The 18609-nt window shown below is 52.9% G+C and overlaps 2 protein-coding genes across 3 annotated transcripts in view; one reads left to right on the top strand and one right to left on the bottom strand.

The window, feature by feature from the left end:
• The window catches only part of ELK3 (ETS transcription factor ELK3), a 64556-nt gene that overhangs the window by 22150 nt on the left and 23797 nt on the right, over positions 1 to 18609 (top strand). Inside the window, exon 2 of the mRNA XM_041738458.1 lies at positions 5887 to 6095. Coding sequence (XP_041594392.1) covers positions 5889 to 6095 — 207 coding nt within the window. The 5' untranslated portion in view covers positions 5887 to 5888. The remainder of the gene's footprint in view (positions 1 to 5886; positions 6096 to 18609) is intronic.
• LOC121481245 lies at positions 773 to 17186 on the bottom strand. 2 transcript variants are annotated; one of them, XM_041738461.1, is made up of 3 exons: positions 15151 to 16245; positions 9373 to 9484; positions 773 to 1167 (listed from the first exon to the last, which is right to left on the bottom strand). In XM_041738461.1, exon 1 carries the CDS (start codon positions 16103 to 16105, stop codon positions 15416 to 15418), a length of 690 nt encoding a protein of 229 aa, XP_041594395.1. In that variant the 5' UTR covers positions 16106 to 16245; the 3' UTR covers positions 773 to 1167; positions 9373 to 9484; positions 15151 to 15415. The 2 variants fall into 2 exon arrangements, with proteins under 2 accessions (XP_041594395.1, XP_041594394.1); XM_041738460.1 differs by lacking the exons at positions 773 to 1167; positions 9373 to 9484 and adding an exon at positions 13190 to 14308 and having other exon boundaries at positions 15151 to 17186.

Here is an 18609-nt window from a genome sequence, read left to right as displayed (position 1 = left end):
GGGTTAAATAAAATCTTTACCGCGTCTTCGTTTTGAGGTTTGTGTGAGAGCAATGACTTTGCCTGTTTTGGAAATGGGGTTTTATTATTTTTTTTTAATTTTTAAAGATTTTATTTATTTATTCATGAGAATGCACAGAAAGGAGAGAGAGGCAGAGACCCAGGCAGAGGGAGAAGCAGGCTCCATGCAGGGAGCCCGACGTGGGACTCGATCCCGGATCTCCAGGATCACGCCCTGGGCTGAAGTCGGCGCTAAACTGCTGGGCCACCGGGGCTGCCCAAGGAAATGGGGTTTTAACAGGGAATCTTTGACCCCTTGATGATCCTGTGCTCATGCACCCCCTCCCCAGGCTCCCCCTGCTGCCAGGCTCCCTAGGTTTCTCCCTAGTGCTGTGCTCCTGACAGTCCTGTGGTGGGGGCCTCTGGCCTGTCTTCTGCCCCCAGAACACGAGCTCCTTGAGGACAGAGGCCATGTCTCTTTACTGGTGTCTCCCAAATACCCCCATGGTGTCTTGGCATAAAGTGGACACTCAAAAAAAAAAAAAAAGTTGAAACAAGTGGGGAGAGAATGGAATCTTTATAGGGCCTAGTGCTGTAAACACATCTTACTCAAAAGGGCTTACATGGCTCAGTCATTGCCACCCCCTCGCCGTGGATGCGGACATCGTCCAACAAGATGTGTCATGTGTAAAATCATCAATTTGAATGGGGCACGAGAGGAATCTAACTCACAAACTTCATTTTTTCATTATATAAGAATCTCAAACCTTGAGGAGTTTATATCCAGTTGTATTTATGTTGAAGGGAGAACACTGTAAAAATTTTAATGAAAATGGTTTGTCGACACGGGGCACCTATTTTTTTTCCCCTCACTCCTTTAAAAGGAAGCATGGGTGTTATTCAAATTGGACAAACTGTTTTAAATATCGCATGAAACTCCAGTGTGGTGAGATCTGGGCTGTAAATGACAAAGGAGGAGGGGAGCTGGGACAACCAGCAGGTGGCCTTGTTCTCTGGAGTGGCCTGGAGGTGGGTCTGGCCAGGGTGTGACTGTCCTCCTTGGCTTGCTCCAGGAGAGACTGCGCAGGTGGCGGGATGGAGGGTGTTCATGCTGAGGGGCGCCTCTTCTTGTAAGAGCGATGATGCCTTCAGAAGGGGACCGATCCTCCTAAATGTAAAAGTGCAGAGGTTGATTTTTGCATTAAAAAATGGCATTACGAGACCGGATAAAACTGTATGCGTTCAAAATAAGGTCTGCGCGGGGGGAAGGGGAAAGAGAAGCATTTTCTATTTAAAAGTTTGATTTGGGGAATCTTTTTAAAAGATTTGTAGCAATTTCTTTCACGTGTTCTTTGTGTTTTAAGCAGGGAATTGTGGGGAAGTGGCCTCAGGAGGTTAGGCTGATGAAATATTTTTAACTCAAAGCAAGTCTCCATTTGCATAAAAACATGTCAAACGTAAATCTCGGGTATCAAAACTTTCTTGAACTTTTTGCTTAATATGAGCCACGGCATGGTGTCTGAATTACCCATGTTCCTCATAATGGTAGCCAGATGAGTTGGACTTCATCGCACCTGCATTTTAACACCTAACATTTCATTAAAGATTCTAGGTGTCAAAGAATTAAGAAAAGAATTCATTTTAAGGCTTTTTCCTGGTGATAGACATAGTCATTTGGAGGAATTGGCGAATGTGTTTGGTATTGGTCATCGTTGGAAGGGCACGCTTCCCAGTCGTGATGTTAGAATGTTTTCCAGTGACCCAGAGGGGGAAGATTTGCAGCAGGCAGAGAGGTGATAGAATGTGAAGCATAATTGTATGTGGAGACAACTGTGTAAATGATGATTAACTGCATTTAATCGTAATTAAAATAAATTAAGATTGGAACTAAAAGAAGCACTGTGGGTGCCCTTGAATGGAGAGAACCAGAGCTGTGACGTCAGCTGGTGGCCTCCGTTGCCCACATGTACTCATGCATTTTAATCACCTGGAGGGCTGTGGCCCGAGGGTTGGGGGGATCTGCAGCCCCGTTGGCCCCCGCTGCATCCCAGAATTAGCTCTGCCCAGTGCAGAAGGGGGTGACGCGTTTGTAAGTGTGACTGTAAACTCCCAGGGCGAGGTCTCTGGGACTCGCCTCTGGGGGGCGTGTAGCTGGGATTTACAACAGTGGAGATTTGTGTGCTCTACAACCGTGGGAACTGGAAGACCAGTGAGGGGGAAGGAGTGGCCAGCAGAGCTGGGGAATGGGAGAGTGAGGACCCAGCACAGGGTTTGCTGTGCTTTAGGCAGGGGGGGCTTGATCCTGTGGTCCCCTCCCCTAGAGTGGTGACAGTCACACTTCTTAAGGAATTCTCTGGTCCCCAGTGGTAGCATGACTGTGACACTTCGATGTGAGAGTCGTGAGGGGGAAGGAGGGGAACGTTCCAGGGTCCACCCAGCTGGGGGCTAGGGTGTAGCTCTGTGATTCCCAGTTCACAGCTCTGTGCCTTCCTTTGGCTGAGTTTCTATATCCCAGAAATCTGGGGGACTCCTGAGGCAGGTCCCCACCACCACCATTGGTGCCTCTGCCCTTTTGCATCTCCCTTGTCTTTCCTTCTCTCCTTCCTTCCTGCCACCTTTCTCTTAGCCCATGGCCATAGCACCCAGGTTGTCCCTTGGCCTGCTGGTGGCCCTCGAAGTAAAGATCTGGTCGGCCACTCACCCAACACTCCCCACACGCTGCATCGTGCAACATGTGTTTTCATGCCTGGATGTGCCGCATGATTGTGAATGTAAGCCCTACGGTGTAAAGATATTGGCACCCCCCAAAAGAAATAAATTTCTAAAGCAAATACATTGGACGTTGTCCTAGTCAACTTTTGCTGCAAGGGTGCCACTTCACAAACTGCCCACGAGTCGTTGACATACCAGACACATGTTTCTTGCGGTGGGCTTCAGGGACGCTGCCTGCCTTACACTGTGGGCTCCAGGCTTTGGGTTGAGTTCACATTGGCTCCACATGTCTCATTTTGGGGCAGCAGCCTCCCAGCGGTGACAGGGGCACAAGAGGAAAAGTGCAAGCATGTGGAGCCTCTTAGACCTTGGCTCAGAATCAGCACCGTTATCGCTTCTTCCGAACTTTGCATTGGCTGAATGAATCAGGTGGTCAAGCCCAGATTTCCGTGGGGTGGGAAGAAAGCACTGCACCCCCTCTGTGCACTGCTGCCTGGACACGTGAACGGGAGAAGGGGTGGAAGACTGAGGGCATCTCATCCTCTGAAGTCATGGCCAGAGAACATGGTTCCAAGTCTTGGGGTTGGAGCGCCATGAACTGGGATCCCAGGAAGCACGAGAGGGTCCAGGGAGGCCTGGTTGGTAGAAGCAGGAAGTGTGAAGCACATTCAAATACACAAATAGGTTTCTGTCATCCCGTATGGAACATGACGGTTTGAGTTGGTTCACGTGCAGGTGGCTGACCGCTTTGTCCGGCAGTCCCTTCCCTCCAGGCCTCCAAACCCACTGGCAGCTTTCTGTCCTTTGTGGGGGGTTTTTTATTTGTTTTTTTTAAAGATTTTATTTACTCATGAGAGACAGAGAGAGGCAGACACACAGGTAGAGGGAGAAGCAGGCTCCACGCAGCGAGAGCGATGCGGGACTTGGTCCCAGGACCCGGGGGTCACGCCCTGAGCCAGAGGCAGACGCTCAACCACTGAGCCACCCAGGCGCCCCAGCCTTCCGTCCTCCGGAGCAGGTTCCCCTGAGCATCTGCTTAAAGTTTCAAAGATGTGTTCAAGCTGACTGTCTGAAGCATTGGCCAAAAAAACACCAAAAAATTTGAGACAACTGTTAACAATTGTTAGTGCCAATGACGAGAAGCAAGTCTGTGGCTCATCCACAAATAATCAGAAGGGTGGTTCGTATTAAGAAGCGGGCCTGCGAGCCGGGCCTGTCCCCGCGGGCGCCAAGGCTCAGGGGAGGCAGGGCCCTTTGCATCTACCAGTGAAATGACGGACTGTCTTACAGCCCCGAGGGCCGTCGTGGCGAAGATCGAAAGAGCTATAAATAAACTGCCTTATGGGTTTTTGGAGAACATTCCTAATCTGCTTTCCTTTAATAAATAGCCCATGGTTGCTTAGAGAAATAATAAAAATGTGTGCTTTTGGCTAAACACGTGAAGAGGAGTAAGTACGTGGATGCTTGTCGGACGGCTGGGTGCGTTCACATCCTCTCCCGTGTGGGAGGAAAACAACCTGTCAGTCCCAGAGCTGCCCCTTGTAAGAAGAGTGCCTGAGAGGTGGTGAGGCATTGACACAAATATTGGTACAAAGGGGTCGTCCAAGTAAGTTACTCTGGCTCCCAGGTGTCCAGGAGTCCTGCACCTAGCTCTCTGCACCTCGCCTCCAGGGTGTCCTGTTGTTGTCGTTGGGGAGCCTTGGTTCTCTCTGGCTCACCCCCACTCACAGCTTGCCCCTGAAGCTTGATCCAGCCAGAAGAATCCAGTCTTCCACCCTCTGGTCATCCCCGGCCTCCTCAACCCAGCGCTGGGATCTCATGCCCCTCCTGCCCCGAGTAAAGGCCGGGGCACGTCATGTGTCCAGCCGTGATGGGGGCCTGAGGTGAAGCTTTTGACACCAACCCTACTCTTTCCTAATGTGATGGATGTTCTTTTTTTTCCCCTTAGTTGACAAGATTTATTTTTAGTTTTTAAATTTTATTTCAGTTCCACTATAGTTAACATGCGGTGTTATATTAGTTTTAGGCGTACAGTACAGTGATTTAGCAGTTGCGTGCATCACCCAATGCGGATCATGCTAAGTGCCCTCCTTAGTCCCCTTCGCCTACTAATTTAATGACTGTTGATAAAATAAGTGTGTTAGTAGTAGAAGAATCAGTACCCATTGGGGGCACCTGGGTGACTCAGTGGTTGAGCATCTGCCTGCAGCTCAGGGCGTGATCCTGGGGTCCTGGGATTGAGTCCTGCATCAGGCTCCCCATAGGGAGCCTGCTTCTCCCTCCACCTGTGTCTGTGCCTCTCTGTCTCTCTGTCTCTCTGTCTCTGTCTCTGTCTCTCTCTCTCTCTCTCTCTCTGTCTCTCATGAATAAATAAATAAAATCTTAAGAAAAAAAAAAGAATCAGTACCCATTGCTGTGGAAGTCCTCAAATGCCTGAAGATAAGGAACTGCCTGGGGGAGGGGGAGAAATCTCTTAAAGAAGGCTCCGTGAGAACTGGGCGTTTGCCAGGCTCCAGGGCTAGGGAACAGCATTTAGACAGAAGGAAGAGCACTTACGAAGCCCACACCAGAGACAAAGGAAAAGAGAGTATCTCCTAATCGTCTCACAGCAGGGAAAAGTGCTTTTTCCCATATAAGCAGGTGTGGCTGTGGGTTCGATCTGCAGCAGGACAAATGTCCAGGGAAGCGAAGGGGCTTGTCAGGTGGCAGTGGCGGCCCTTCAGTTCACAAACCTTTGTCAGCTGGGCCCCTGTGACCTTTGGGTGCTGTGCTTGGTTTCAAAGTCCTGCGAGGACACAGAGCAACCCGACAGAGACCCTTCCCTGGGCCTCACGTAGTCACGCTGACCAAGGGACCCCTGCTGCCCCGATGCGCCCAGCGTGGGCTCCAGCGTTGACGGCCAAGGAGTTGGTGGGATGCGTGGGCACAGGCACCGGGGTTGGGAGGCGGCTGGTCCTCAAGTGTGTCCTGGTGCCGGGGCGGGGTGGGGGGGCACTCCGGGGCTCATGGGCTTCCCTGTATCTCAGCATCGTGGCTGTTGACAAAGATGCCTCCAGAAGGCCCCTGAGTCGGAGGGGCCTGCGGGGTGGAGGCGAAAGCGACTGCTCGGCTCGGAGTGGGGGGTTGCGGGGGTCCCCGCGCCGCCTGTGCTGACGCCCTGGCCTCCTTCCCCCAGGTATGGAGAGTGCAATCACACTGTGGCAGTTCCTGTTGCAGTTGCTGCTGGACCAGAAACACGAGCACCTGATCTGCTGGACCTCCAACGATGGTGAATTCAAGCTCCTCAAGGCAGAAGAAGTGGCCAAACTGTGGGGCCTCCGGAAGAACAAAACGAACATGAACTACGATAAGCTGAGCAGAGCCCTTCGATACTATTATGACAAGGTAAACCCTCGACCCTCCGGGAGCCGGTCTGGGGTGGGGGCGCCACCCGCACATCTCCCCGACCAGAGCAGATAGTCGTGGACCGTGAAGCAACGTAGGAACGTCAGACGGAGGCAATTTATGCAGGTTTTCCTGGTGGAGGGGAAAGCCATGCTGTAGGGATTTTTTTTTTTCCTGGAAGCCCTTTGGGTGTTCCTGTGGGTCAAATTTTGTTCCCTTCGCGTGTTCCCTTATAACTGCTGCAGACCTTGGCTAACAGCAGAAATTAGTGTTAGGGAAGCTCTAGGGCCTCCCTCATCCTTACTTGCTGGAGCGACAGGACAAACGTTATGATCCAGGAAGTCTGTGCAACCCAACTGGTTCGTAGATCACTCAGAGGTCTCTCCTGGGAATGAGGCGGCTTGGGCAAGTCACTCAACAGCGCAGGGCCTCGCGGGGCGTCCTCATCTCTCCAAGTGGCAGGGGGATCCCAGTAGTACCATGTCGATGGGATGGTGACAAAGGTCGTGACGAAGATGAAATGTGTCCAGTACTTAGAACGATGCTTGCAGCCACCCTGGAGGTTTGTCCCTCTGTGGGAAACTTCCCTAATTAAAAGAAAAGTGGTTTTTCCTTTTTAAGTCACCGAGAGGAGTCCGTGTGCTTTGTTAAGTGGTAACACGGCACAGTTGCCAAGCAAGGACAGTTGGGGTGAGTTTTAATGCCTTTCTGGAAAAGCAGTTAACGTGCCTGCTAGGGCAAAATCCTTGCTGTTTAGAGGTAATCATTTTGGGCCCGTGATTTTGGCCGTCTCCGTGTGGATCTGTTGTTTCTGTGTAGCTAGCCTCTTGGACATAGAGACCTGGAGCGCCGATAGGAGTAAGCTTTTGTTCTGGGTTTGCTGTTCATATTGAAAGGTGAATTAAAAGCTGATTTAAATATTAGTTCCCGATCTATGTTTAGTGCCTGCCTTTGTGCCAACCTCTTTGGAATTCAAGACAGAGGGATTACACATTTCAGGAAGTGGAGACATCATTAATTATAAAGTGTTCCTTTATGTGATCGTAATTACATATGATTATGTCATTGAAATGTTAAAGGTAATTTCCTTTACTGTAGCAATTCATTAGTCCTGGCTTAATGCAGAGTCCTACGAAGAAGCAAAAAGCACTTCTTGCAAATTGCAGTGCGAGAGACTTGCAGATGGTTTATTGTCTTGCATCCTCCCTCCAGGTTCTAAGTTACACAATGGGAATGGGGGGGGGGGGGGGGGGCTCCGAAGGAAAACAGTCCTCTTGCCTGTTGGCAGGTTGCCTAAAAGCCTGGCTTTGAGACTAAAGAAAAAAAAAAGTAAAAAAATAAAAAAATAAAGAAAAAAAAGTCATTGTTTTTAAATCAAGGCGTCAAAGATAAGGAGCCCGCCTGGGATCTGTGACTCTGTTCGACCTCTTCCTGTGACCTGGGCGCGGGCGCTGAGGATCCTGTGTGTTCAGCGCGAAGGGAGATGGGCTGCAACTGGCTCCCCTTGCTGTGTAGACCGCACCTGCTCGCCCTTGGGCAGACTTCGTACGTTTCTAGCCTGGCAGTGCCCTCAGGCCCCCGGCGGCACTGCCCGTGTCCCGTGAGACGGGCCTGCGGCATGAGGACGGGGGCTTTGAGGAGCCAGCTGCCCGCACCTGCAGCCCCGAGGCCCGCCTGCGTCCCGCTGCAGGACACACAGACTTTCTAGATCTTAGCGTCCGACCTGTCACTCCTGTCACTCCAGCGACTAACGCCGAGGGAGGCCGTCGAGCCTCCCACCACTAGTTTCTGCTCTTAGCCAAGGCCCTGCCTTCTGGGCCATTCGAGCCCCTTGCTCCCTGAACGCTTGGGTTCCTGGTAGGCGGCCGGGCAGCGCCACGGTGGCACTTGGGACCCGCGAAGCCGCGCTGCACCCCCGCCCGGCCCCACCCCAGGTCCCCGTGGCCAGGTGGCCTCCTCGCCCACTCGGCCCTTTCCTCCCCGCCAGTGTGGAGCTTGGGGTTTGGCCACGTGACCTCTGAGCAGCCAGCGGTGCCCACGGTGCGGGCAGGAGCAGCTCCTGTCCGGCAGGTCACGCGGGCTGGGCCACCAGGGGAAGACGCTTCCTGTCCGTCCTTCCACGTGTCCACAGTACACTCACATGTACACAGTACACGTGTGCATGAACACGCTGTGCATGTGTGTACTCCACGTACACACACCCTACATGTGTGCAGTGTACACATGCCTGTGCACAATGTACATGTATACAGTATACGTGTACATATACACACTAAATGTGTGTGCATAACACAGTATGCATGTGTGTGCACACAGTATATGTGAGCCTGTATGCAGTGTGCATGCACACACAGTACACCCATGTGTACACAGTATACATGTGAGTGTATGCCATATATATGCGTGTGTGCACGGGACACGTGCGTACACAATATATGTGGGCGTGCCCATGATACTTGTGCACACAGGCATTTGACTCTTCCTTATGAAATACTCTCAGGTGATGAGTAAGTTTGATCATTAGACTCTGGATACAGTTTCAAATTCAAAGGGAGGAAGGGAGAGGGGCAGAGGATGAAGGGGAGTCTAGGAAGGGGAAGAAGGAAAGGCGGGAGGGGAGGAGGGGAGGAAGGAAAAAGGCAAAGGCTACAAAAATTATGGTAGATTTTACATTTCATGATAAACATTTTTTTTAACATTGCATTTACTTATTTTTGAGAGAGAGAGAGAGAGAGAGAGAGAGAGAAAGCATGCAAGCAGAGGGAGAGGGAGAGAGGGAATCCTAAGCAGACTTCCTGCTAAGTGCAGAGCCCAAAGTGGGGCTTGATCCCGCCACTCTGAGATTGTGACCTGAGCTGAAATCCAGAGTCAGGTGCTTCACTGATGGTGCCCTCGTGATGAACACTTCTTTCAACTGTGCCAATGTAACCCTGTGACTGAATGTATACATCGAACCATAAGAAGCTGCCAACATCTGACCATTTTGACCCATAAAAATGACAGCTCATATGGTTTGGTCTCTAACCTGAGAGGCAGATAGAGAAGTCTGTGAATGTGAAGCTCCTGGCCATGTGGACACTCTTTGGTGCACCCCATCCTGCTCCATAGGTGGTCCTCACAGCCCCCTGGCTCTTGGTGTGACCCTCTGCCTTCCAGAGTTCTCCTCAGCCCCCTCCTCCACCCTCCCTCCTGTCCATCTGTCCAATCCCCGTGTCTCCCATCCCCTAAGGACACTGATCCAGAGCCTGCATGTGGCATAGATGTGGTGACTCCCTACCTGGACAGCTCATTCTTCTCTCCCATTGGCTTTTCTGTCCAGTGCTCACCATCATCTCTTCACTCTTGGCTGAAACTGCACGTCCTTGGTGTGTCCTGATAAGGAAGTTTTCCTGCCAGAGTAGACAAGCGTGAGAATATAATTTTTGTTGTTGTTGTAGTATGTTATATTTTTAACTCATTCCAGAATATTAGACATGGACAGAGGGGAAAAAATTGGAAAATGTATGCAGTACTTTGTAGAAGGCATCAGAACAGAATAGTGTATGGGCTAATTGTATCTGCTTGGGGCTGAGACATTTTAATCATCATTCCTCAAAAAATCTACCCCCCAGCCCCCATCCATCATCATAGCAAGTTGGTTAACAGCATGAACTCTAGGCTACACTTCTGGGTTTTAATCCAGCTCCATGACTGTGAGTGCTTTGCCCCATCCTTCTTGGTCTCGGCTTCCTTCCTAAAATGGGTATAACAGTAGAGCCTGCACCATGGGGCGGTGATGGGGGTTAGCTGAGTTCACACATGGTCAGTTCTGAGAACAGTGCTCAAAATACAGTAGGTGCTATGAAGTATTAGCCAGAGGCTTGACTCATGATATTTTCCTCATCACCAATTTGAAAAATTCAGACAGCTTTGAAGAAGGAAATTGGGACCTGTGTACCACCTTCCCACACAAGGACACCCAGAAGTGGGGTGAAGTCAGATGCTGGGTTTAACAGCTGCCCTCACATACGAGCTGCTGGGAGTGCTTTGCCATCATGTGTTTCAGTGACGGAGAATGGGTGACTGCAGGTTCTTTACCCAGCTGCCTATCTTAATATATGTAGGCTGTTTGGAAACTCAATGACTAAGGTGCTTTCATATTTAAATGATGCTTCCTTGCTCCTCTGAGGGGCACCCTTCTCTGTGTGCCCCCACCTGGAGCAGGTGTCAGACCTCACTGCACCCCCTGAGCAGCCAGCCAGCCAGGGCTTTGCACTCAGTGCTCTTCGGGCTGGAGTCCGGGGTCCCTCAGCCTCTGAGTGTCCGCACCGCCATGGGGAAGGGAAGCATGGTAAAAGCACCTTCCCTCTTCAGGGGGTGGGTGAGGATTACATGTGAGCATGTGTTTGGGGTGCTCAGCATGGTGCCAGGCACCTGTTAAGGACACATGCAGTGCTCGTCCCTTCTATTAGCTGTGTCTGTGCAGCTCCCTGCATTGCGTTGCAGTGGCCTGTTTATGTAGCCCCACAAAACCGTCTTCACTGTGGTCTTCTGGTTCACCCACTTTTGTTGCTCTGGCACCTAGGAGTCACTCCCTTGACGAATGTGAAATGAAAGCCATTGGGTAGCATAATGAGGTGGACACTCCCCAAATACAAATCACTTTTATAATGAAAGGTGACTTTAGATGATGCTAAACTTGGAATCAAAATCTCACTGCCTGGTATAGTATTAGTGACTTAGGGCTGTCACAACCACAAAGTGTGTGGCTTAGAGCAACAGAAATGCATCATCTCACAGGAGTGGAGGCCAGAAGTCTGAGCCCGATGTGTCAGCAGGGCCATGCTCCCTCTGAGACTCTGGGTAGATCCTTCCTGGCCTCCTCCGAGCCTCTGGTGGGGGTTGTCCGTCCTTGGTGTCCTTCACCTTCCACCTGCATTGCTCCAGTCTCTGCCTGTATTGTCGCATGATGCTCCTCCTCTGTATCTCTGTGTCAGAATTTCCCTGCTCTGAGGACACATCCAGTTCTACTGGATTAGGGACTACCCTGGTAACCTCCTCTGGACTCAGTTATGTCTGGGGTATGGGGTGGGAGGTTAGGACTTCAACATTCCTGTTTGAGGGACATATTTCGGTTTGTCCTATGTGCCTCTGTTTCAGATGCTGCTAGGCTTTCATTTAGATTTTCAAAACTACAAAGGGAGATCCTTGGAGATGATGGCTTATTGCCACACTTTCTGGAGGAAAACTGCATGACGTGGACAGCAGCTAGACTCCGTAGCAGGTGTGAAGCTAGATTCTATGACAGGTCCATCATGAAGGGCCTGCCACGTGCCAGGCACGGTGCTAGGTCCCTGAGGTGGAAGCAAAGATGAAGAAGTTGAGTTTGGCCTTGGAAGGAGTCGTCAGGGTCTTTGGGCCTTCAGCGGCTCCCCACTCTGGAAGGGCAAGCGACTCTAATAGAGGACCTGGGTGAGAAGAAAAGCCCACCTTGGTAGCTCTGATTCTGGCTTAGTGGTGGCCTTGGTAGGAGACCTCTGGGGTTCCTTCCCCTGCTGTGTTTCTGGGGATTGCCATCACACATGCCTTTAGGGAAGGCTTGGAGGGTCAAGGGTTTGCACTGAAATGCTGGCAAAGACCTGCTTCCCCTGCTGACAGCTTTTGAGGAGGCTGCTGGGCAAACCCAAGTAGGATTCCAAGAAAGGAGTGCTGCTCAGGCCAGGACGCAGCATGTTTCATTCCTTGGGCATAGACTGAAGGTCCCGGGTCAGCTTGGAAACATGCAGATGGAGGGAGGAGCCGCTGTCTGAGCCCAGAAGCACAGAAGGCAGAGCCAGTTCGTGCCTGGACAGTTCAAGATCTTGCTCCCCAGCCAGCTTGTTGCCCCAAGTCTCACTGTACATCCCAGGACATGGCTTTGTTTGTTGTAGTTCTGATGGTTGGAATTTTGGGAGTACAGTTTGTTTTTATTTTTCTTGGGGTTAAACTGAGTCTTCCAGAAAGTCCCTTCACACCTTGATGCAGTAGTAAGGGTCTCTTTCAGAGATCTGCTTTGTTAACGAGATCGATGACTCTTTTTCACTCCTTAACAACTCAGACAGACCTGGTTCTTAAACCTCTCATCTTGGAGGGAGAGGAGAAAGGGGGGTCAAAGCCCAGAGTGTGCCAGTGAGTGGCCCTGTGCACTGCCTGTATCCAGGGGTCCAAGCGTGAGGGGCATAATGCACTGCTGGGATCTACTTCTTGAGGAGCTTCTGGGAGGTTTTTAGTTAGATACCCAGCTCTCGTAGACATTCTTTCACCTCTGCTTTTTCTCTTCCCTGGTTCAGCCATACATTTGAAGACCTACCCCTTGCCCCTCAGATGGCTCAGTGGCTGGTTGGGGAGACAGACATGCCAGGCAGTGACAACAGAGTGCCAGCCTGGCTGCGATAGCAGCATCCTCCAGGACAGGGCAGGAGGGGAGTAAAGGCAGAGAGCGGGGCCCCAGAGGTCAAGACACCTGCCCTGGTCTGCAGCGATGAGACTGGGTTTACCTGGCTGAACCAAGTTGGGAAAAGATACACTGACAAAAGGAACAGCATGTGCCTAAGGCAGGCAGGCAGAGGCGTGAGAGTTTGCCTTTTGGTTTCCCCAGGGGGTAGTTTCCAGGGCTCTCCAGGGACTAAGGGGGAACGTGGGGTGGGAAGAGTGGGAAACGGGGCACAGAGCGCGTCAGGGAAAAAGTTGGAACTTTGTGGCCGTTAGGGAAAAAGTTGGAACTTTGTGGCCGGGGCTGGAAGCAGGAGGGTGCTGTGGTCAGATTTGCATTTTAGAAATAAAACTATGGCCCCCTGCCCTTGGCCCTGACAGGGTCCTGCTCTGGTCCCCACCCGGGCCTTTCAGGCCCTGATCTTTGCGTCTGGGTTAGCACACACCCATGTCTCTGGGCTGGCCCTGTGGCACCTTCAGGTCGGGGTGTGCAGGCCCTCCCTGGGCCTGGGCAGGGGTTGAGGGGGGCCGCTGTGGCCTGCATGCGGGCAGCTCCCCGAGAAAGCTGCAGCCACAGACTCCCAGCTAGCTGCAGGAGACCTGCAAGCTGACGTAATCCCCGTCCTTTTCCGTCCAACAGAGCTTTTGTCCTTGTTGTTGTTGGCGGGGAGCATTCATCCCGGGGGGAGGCTGGAAGCTTTGCCAGCTCCCTTCTCATCAGGAGATTGCGATGGCGATATGATGAAAAATCCTCCGGTCTCCACAGCAACATCCCCGCTTATCCTCACAATGTCCCGAACAGTCTTTGCTTAATTGGAAGAGGTTCAGGGGCGCACCGTCAAGACAGAATCATTGGCAGCGAGTTCCTGGAAGTAGACCGCGTCACCTTCTTAACTTAATTGGATAATTCATTTTAAATGGGGCGTGCAATCACGACAGGAGAGTGTTCGTGTTAATTCGTATCTGAGATGGCCTGCCTGGGCCAAGATGCCTGGCCCCGGCTGAGTTCACCAACTCCCCAAAATAAATTTTACGAAGATAAAGTGATGTATTATTCTCTGTCGGAGTGGAAAAGGAACAAAAGTCCAGCCAGCCTTTGCATCCTGGAAATTTCTAGAAGACTTTTGTTGGTTGTGAAAGTCTACGGGAGAAAGTCTACGGGAAACCCATCCATCCTGGGCTCTGTTCAGAAGCCTTTTGTACCTCGACGCTGCCCCCCGGTGCCCAGCCCTGGATCTGAGGGTGAAGGGTCTGGTGTGTTTGTTAGGTGTCTTTTTTTTCCCCTTTCTGTCATGTCAGCTGCTCATATGGTCTGGAGTACAACAGATGGCAACTGCACCTTTGCTTGGGGGCCGAGGGGAACACCAGGGCCTTCCTGGAAGCTGCCTAGTGACCTGGGGGTAGCTGACTGCCTCGTGAAGGGCTTCCAGGTCTGGTCGCAGGGCCCCGGGACTTAGCAGCTGGTGTTGGTGGGGCCAGGCTGGAGGGGGGCACCGCGTGTCGCTCGGGGGGTGCTGACTATCTTGCACATGCTTCCATTTTGCTAGCTTTGCGGTGTTACTCAGTGTTCCCCCAAATAGGGCAGTTGCTAAGAAACACCCAGAGTCTTGGGAGTACCTTCAGCACTGTGTGGATGGGGCTGCTGGGCTCGGCCCTCAGCTGCCAAAGCTCCGGCGGCCTAGCCAAAGGCACTTACGTCAGGCTGTTGCCCAAGCCCACACTGGTTGCCGGCATGAGTGTTCCTGCTTCTGGGCAGCTTCTAGCTGCGGGAAAATTCAGCGGTTGTGTAGACAAACTGACAAAACCCGACATTCGCATCATGCCGCCCACCACCCACCTACCAGCCCAGCTGCTCCTCTGGGCGGCCTTCTCCTCCCCCACCTCCTGCCTGGGCTCTCACAACCCTTTACCTCCGCTCCTACCCCCCACTTTGTGACAGAAGGAGAGGAAGCTCACTTGTAGGGAGGATTCGTCTTGGGCCAGCGCCGTGCTAGATATTTTTACATTTATTGACTCGTTTTCTGACATGTGAAACGCCTGTCGTCGTAGCCGCTGATGGGCCCATAGTAGAGGTCGGATACGGGGGTTCAGGGAGGTTCAGTAGCGGGTCCAGGGCGGAGCCCCCGGGGAGCAGCAAGCTTTCTGACCCTGAGGCCTGTGCTCAGGGTCGTGAAGGGGGGCCGATCACCCAGCTACAGAGCCTTGGGGCCAAACTTGAATCCCCCATTCCTAATATTGCTGATTATCACCCCAAGGGCAGGCAGAGAGAGGAGACCAACCCCGGTGTTCAAAATGACAACGGAAGAGCTGCTGGCGGCCTGCTCCGAGCCCAGCGGGCCTCTGGCAGCCCCAGAAGCGCCCACCCCCTTCCCACAGGCCTGGGCCGGGCACCCCTCTGCACCCCTCTGCACCCCTCCGCCTGCGCCGGCCCAGCCTCCTGCAGCCTCCTGGAGAGACTCCAAAGCCCCTGCTACGGTCTGGGCCCGGCAGCCGGCCGCCCTCCTGGCGTCTCCTGACACCTCGGCCTCCCCTGGGCGCTCCCCCCCTTCCCCGCTTCACTGCCCCCGTGTGCAAGCGCCGCGGGTCGAGGGCCCGTCCTCCTTACCGTTCCCAGTTCCGCGCACCCCCTGACATGCAGTGGTGCCAAATGAATGAGGGGTGGCCCCGGGTCGGACGAGCATGAACCTGGCCGACGAGCTTCTCTACGTCATGGAAGGAAGTCGGTCCTCTGGGAGCGTCAGTGCTGCGGGGGACCCCAGAAGGACCCCGCATGTCTGGCTTCAGCAAGTGAGGACCGAAGGGGGGGTGGATTTTCAAGAAAACCGGTGGCGGAGGCGGGGTGAGAGGGTGCCGGCGGCCCTGCCCAAGGCTCACCCGCCCCCTGCCCGCAGGGCACGCGCCAAGCAGGCGCGGGGAACAGGTTTGCACCCAGAGGCCTCTCGTAAAAATACCCTCGAGTGTTGAAAGGGAGCCGGCAGGGAGAGCAGAGCCTCAGTCCAGGAGGAGCAGCCAGGGCCCCGAGAGGGTGAAGAATGCTGGGGTCCCTGGTTGGGGGCCACGGGCTCCCGGGCCTGCAGGCCTTGGGGATGGCGCGGTTGCCCCGGTGCGGGGTGGGAGCCCTCCGGGGCGCTGGGCGCGGAAGGCAGGGGGGTTCCCACTGCGGCAGCCGTGCCGGGGAATAAAGCGATGGCAACCCCCAAACCACAAAGAAACCTCCCACGGGAGGCAGCCAATTCTAAGGCCGAGTTGGAGCTCTTTACTGGCAGCACGTTATTCTTAGAAGTTGGAAGTCGGGTGTGGGTGTGTGCGTGTGCAAGAATGCACGGTGCAGACTTCAGCTTCAGACGGAGGATGCCCGGCTTCACCTGCTGGGCGCCGCGGCTGTGGCTGCGCGGGTGGCCAAGCAGCGCCGGCCTCGCTGCCCCCTCCCCGACACAGGAGCCAGTCGCCTCCTGGGGCTGCTGTACCAGCACCACAAGCCGGCGGCTCAGAGCAACAGCAGCTGTCCTCTCCCGGTCCCGGAGGCCAGGAGTCCAAAGTCCGGGCGTCCGCTGGGCCATGCTCCCTTTGAAGGCTCTCGGGGAGCATGCCCCCCTCCCTGCCTTCCCCGGCAGCCCCCGCTGTCGCTTCCCTCCTCCTGTGCCCTCTTGCCTTTCTTTTGGTCGTGAGGACTCTGGGCATCGGATTTCATCCCACCCGAACTCCGTGATGATTCCATCCCGACATCCTTAACTGACCACATGTGCCAAGATGCTGTTTCTAAATAAAGTCATCTTCTGAGCCTCTGGGAGGAAATGAATTTGGGGGCGGGGGGTGCATACTGTACAACTCACTACAGGCAGGGGACAGACAGTCCCAGGGAGAGGCAGCTCCTGTTGATGGGGGTGGGGGGTCCTTTCAAAGCTGCTTCTTAGGGTGGCAGGTGCGAGGTGGGCCTGCTCACAACAGGTTTGTAGCAGAGCTTAGTGTGGCCCCAGGGGCTCCATGTCCCCTTGGGTTTGATGGCAGGGAATGAGAGGGTGCAGATATCGGCAGCAGTCCCATGTTTCCAGGACAGGGGCCGGATTCACTTCCTTTTCTGTTCCTCAGAGCCTAGCAAGGAGCCTTCCATACGAGAGCGTCTGAAATGTTGTTGAAAGAATGCTTGCTTGTTGCAGAGGAGGGACTGGGAGCATGACTCCTACAGTGAGTACTTGTTCTAACTTTGGAGAGAGGACAGTCAGGTTTTGTGTCAGGAAAGAGTGAGTCAGACAGTGGTCTGGACGGGAACCCAAAATGAGGAGCCGAAGCAAGGGTGTTGGCTGGGAACCATGGCCCGGAGACTCGCCTCTGCTACTTACTAGTTTGTGAACTAAGCCTGGCACTTCATCCCTCATCTGTAAAATGGGTATCAGAGTGTTGTAGGGATTACATGGGCTAACCTGTAAGCCCTCGGGAAGCTACAAAGCGAGGCACCCATAGAGGGAATTTAGATTATTTGAGGGGTGCTGACTGGCTCAGTCAGTGGAACGTGCAGCTCTCGATCTCAGGGTCATAAGTTCAAGCCCCATGCTGGGTGTAGAGATTGCTTAAAATATGCAATCTTTTTTTTTTTTTTAAGAAAGGATTTAGATTATTGGAAGGCAGACCGCAACGAGCGGACAGTGGTATAGTGGGGATGCCATGTAATTATTATTATTATTTTTTTTTTTAATTAAATTTTTTTTTTTTAATTTTTTTTTTTTTTATTTATTTATGATAGTCACAGAGAGAGAGAGAGAGAGAGGCAGAGACACAGGCAGAGGGAGAAGCAGGCTCCATGCACCGGGAGCCTGATGTGGGATTCGATCCCGGGTCTCCAGGATCGTGCCCTGAGCCAAAGGCAGGCGCCAAACCGCTGCGCCACCCAGGGATCCCGATGCCATGTAATTAGATCATTGCTGGCTAAGTGGCGTTGCCCTGGGTGAGAGGTCATGTTTTGAGGATCTGTATGAGTACGGCACTGACATATATTGATTTTTGGGGGAAAAAAATTTACCCTGTGCAGCATTTTTGTTCTGCTTTTAGAGGTGAGCAAACCAAGGCCTGTAGAAGCTCAATACCCTTCCCAAGGTCAGAAGAAGGAGAGAAATTGGGATGCGAACCTAGGTCAGTTCACACAGTGCTGGTTCCGTTTAACATCTGGCCCATCCAGGCTCAGGCCTGTGGACACTCAGAGATGCTGTGCAGTGCTCCCCGTGCTCCCCGAGGAGCACGTCCGAGGCTCAGCAGGGGCCACGAGCAGGCTGTGTATGTGGCTGCCAGTTCCTGCTGTTTGCCAGTCACCCTTATCTCCCGAATGTCACCCACTTCAAGGTGGGCTCTTGATGTCTGGTCTGCTGCAGTGGGTCCGCCCCGGGCCCCTGGAGCATCATGCAGGGTGACCCAGCAAACCCGGCACCTCCTCTGCCCTGGGGGGTGGACAGAGGCAGTTCTATTTCCAGCCATGGAATAGACCTGAGGGAAGGCCAGTCTCCTCGGAGGAGCTGGAGATGGTTCCTGAGCAAGGACCTTGCTTCCTGAGCACAAAGCTGGTTTTCCCAGGCTCTCCGCAGTTGGGCCACGATGGCTCTGGAATGCAGAGCCTGTGGTCCCGGCCGCTGGACTTGAACAGCAGCCTGTGCACCACCAGCAGCTGCTTCTTCTGGGCGGGCGGGGGGGTGGGGTGGGGGGAGTGACAGCGCTCCCGGCCTGGCTCTCTCCAGAGAACTGGTTTAAGCCTTGGCTTCACCAGTTACAAGCTGCGGGGTGTTGGACTAGTGAGCTTTTTAGAGCCTGCTTCTTTTTTGAAAAGAGGGAGAAAAGTGGGGCAGGGGGCTTATTTTGACAGCCAGTGCATATTAAATGCACGCTATTTAACGTGAAGACGCAGACAGGTGAAAAGAAATATTACCAATCACTGGCAATCCTACCATCTTTAAGTTTTATTATACATCTTTGGAGATTAACTTTTTCTTCTTTTATTTAATATATATATATTATATTATATATATATTATACATATATAGTTACATATATAGTTATTCTGCTAAAATAACAGAAGCAT

This window comes from Vulpes lagopus, chromosome 23 (genome assembly GCF_018345385.1).
Source record: "Vulpes lagopus strain Blue_001 chromosome 23, ASM1834538v1, whole genome shotgun sequence".
In the NCBI taxonomy this organism is placed as follows: domain Eukaryota; kingdom Metazoa; phylum Chordata; class Mammalia; order Carnivora; family Canidae; genus Vulpes; species Vulpes lagopus.
This window is presented reverse-complemented; position numbering and strand designations above follow the sequence as displayed.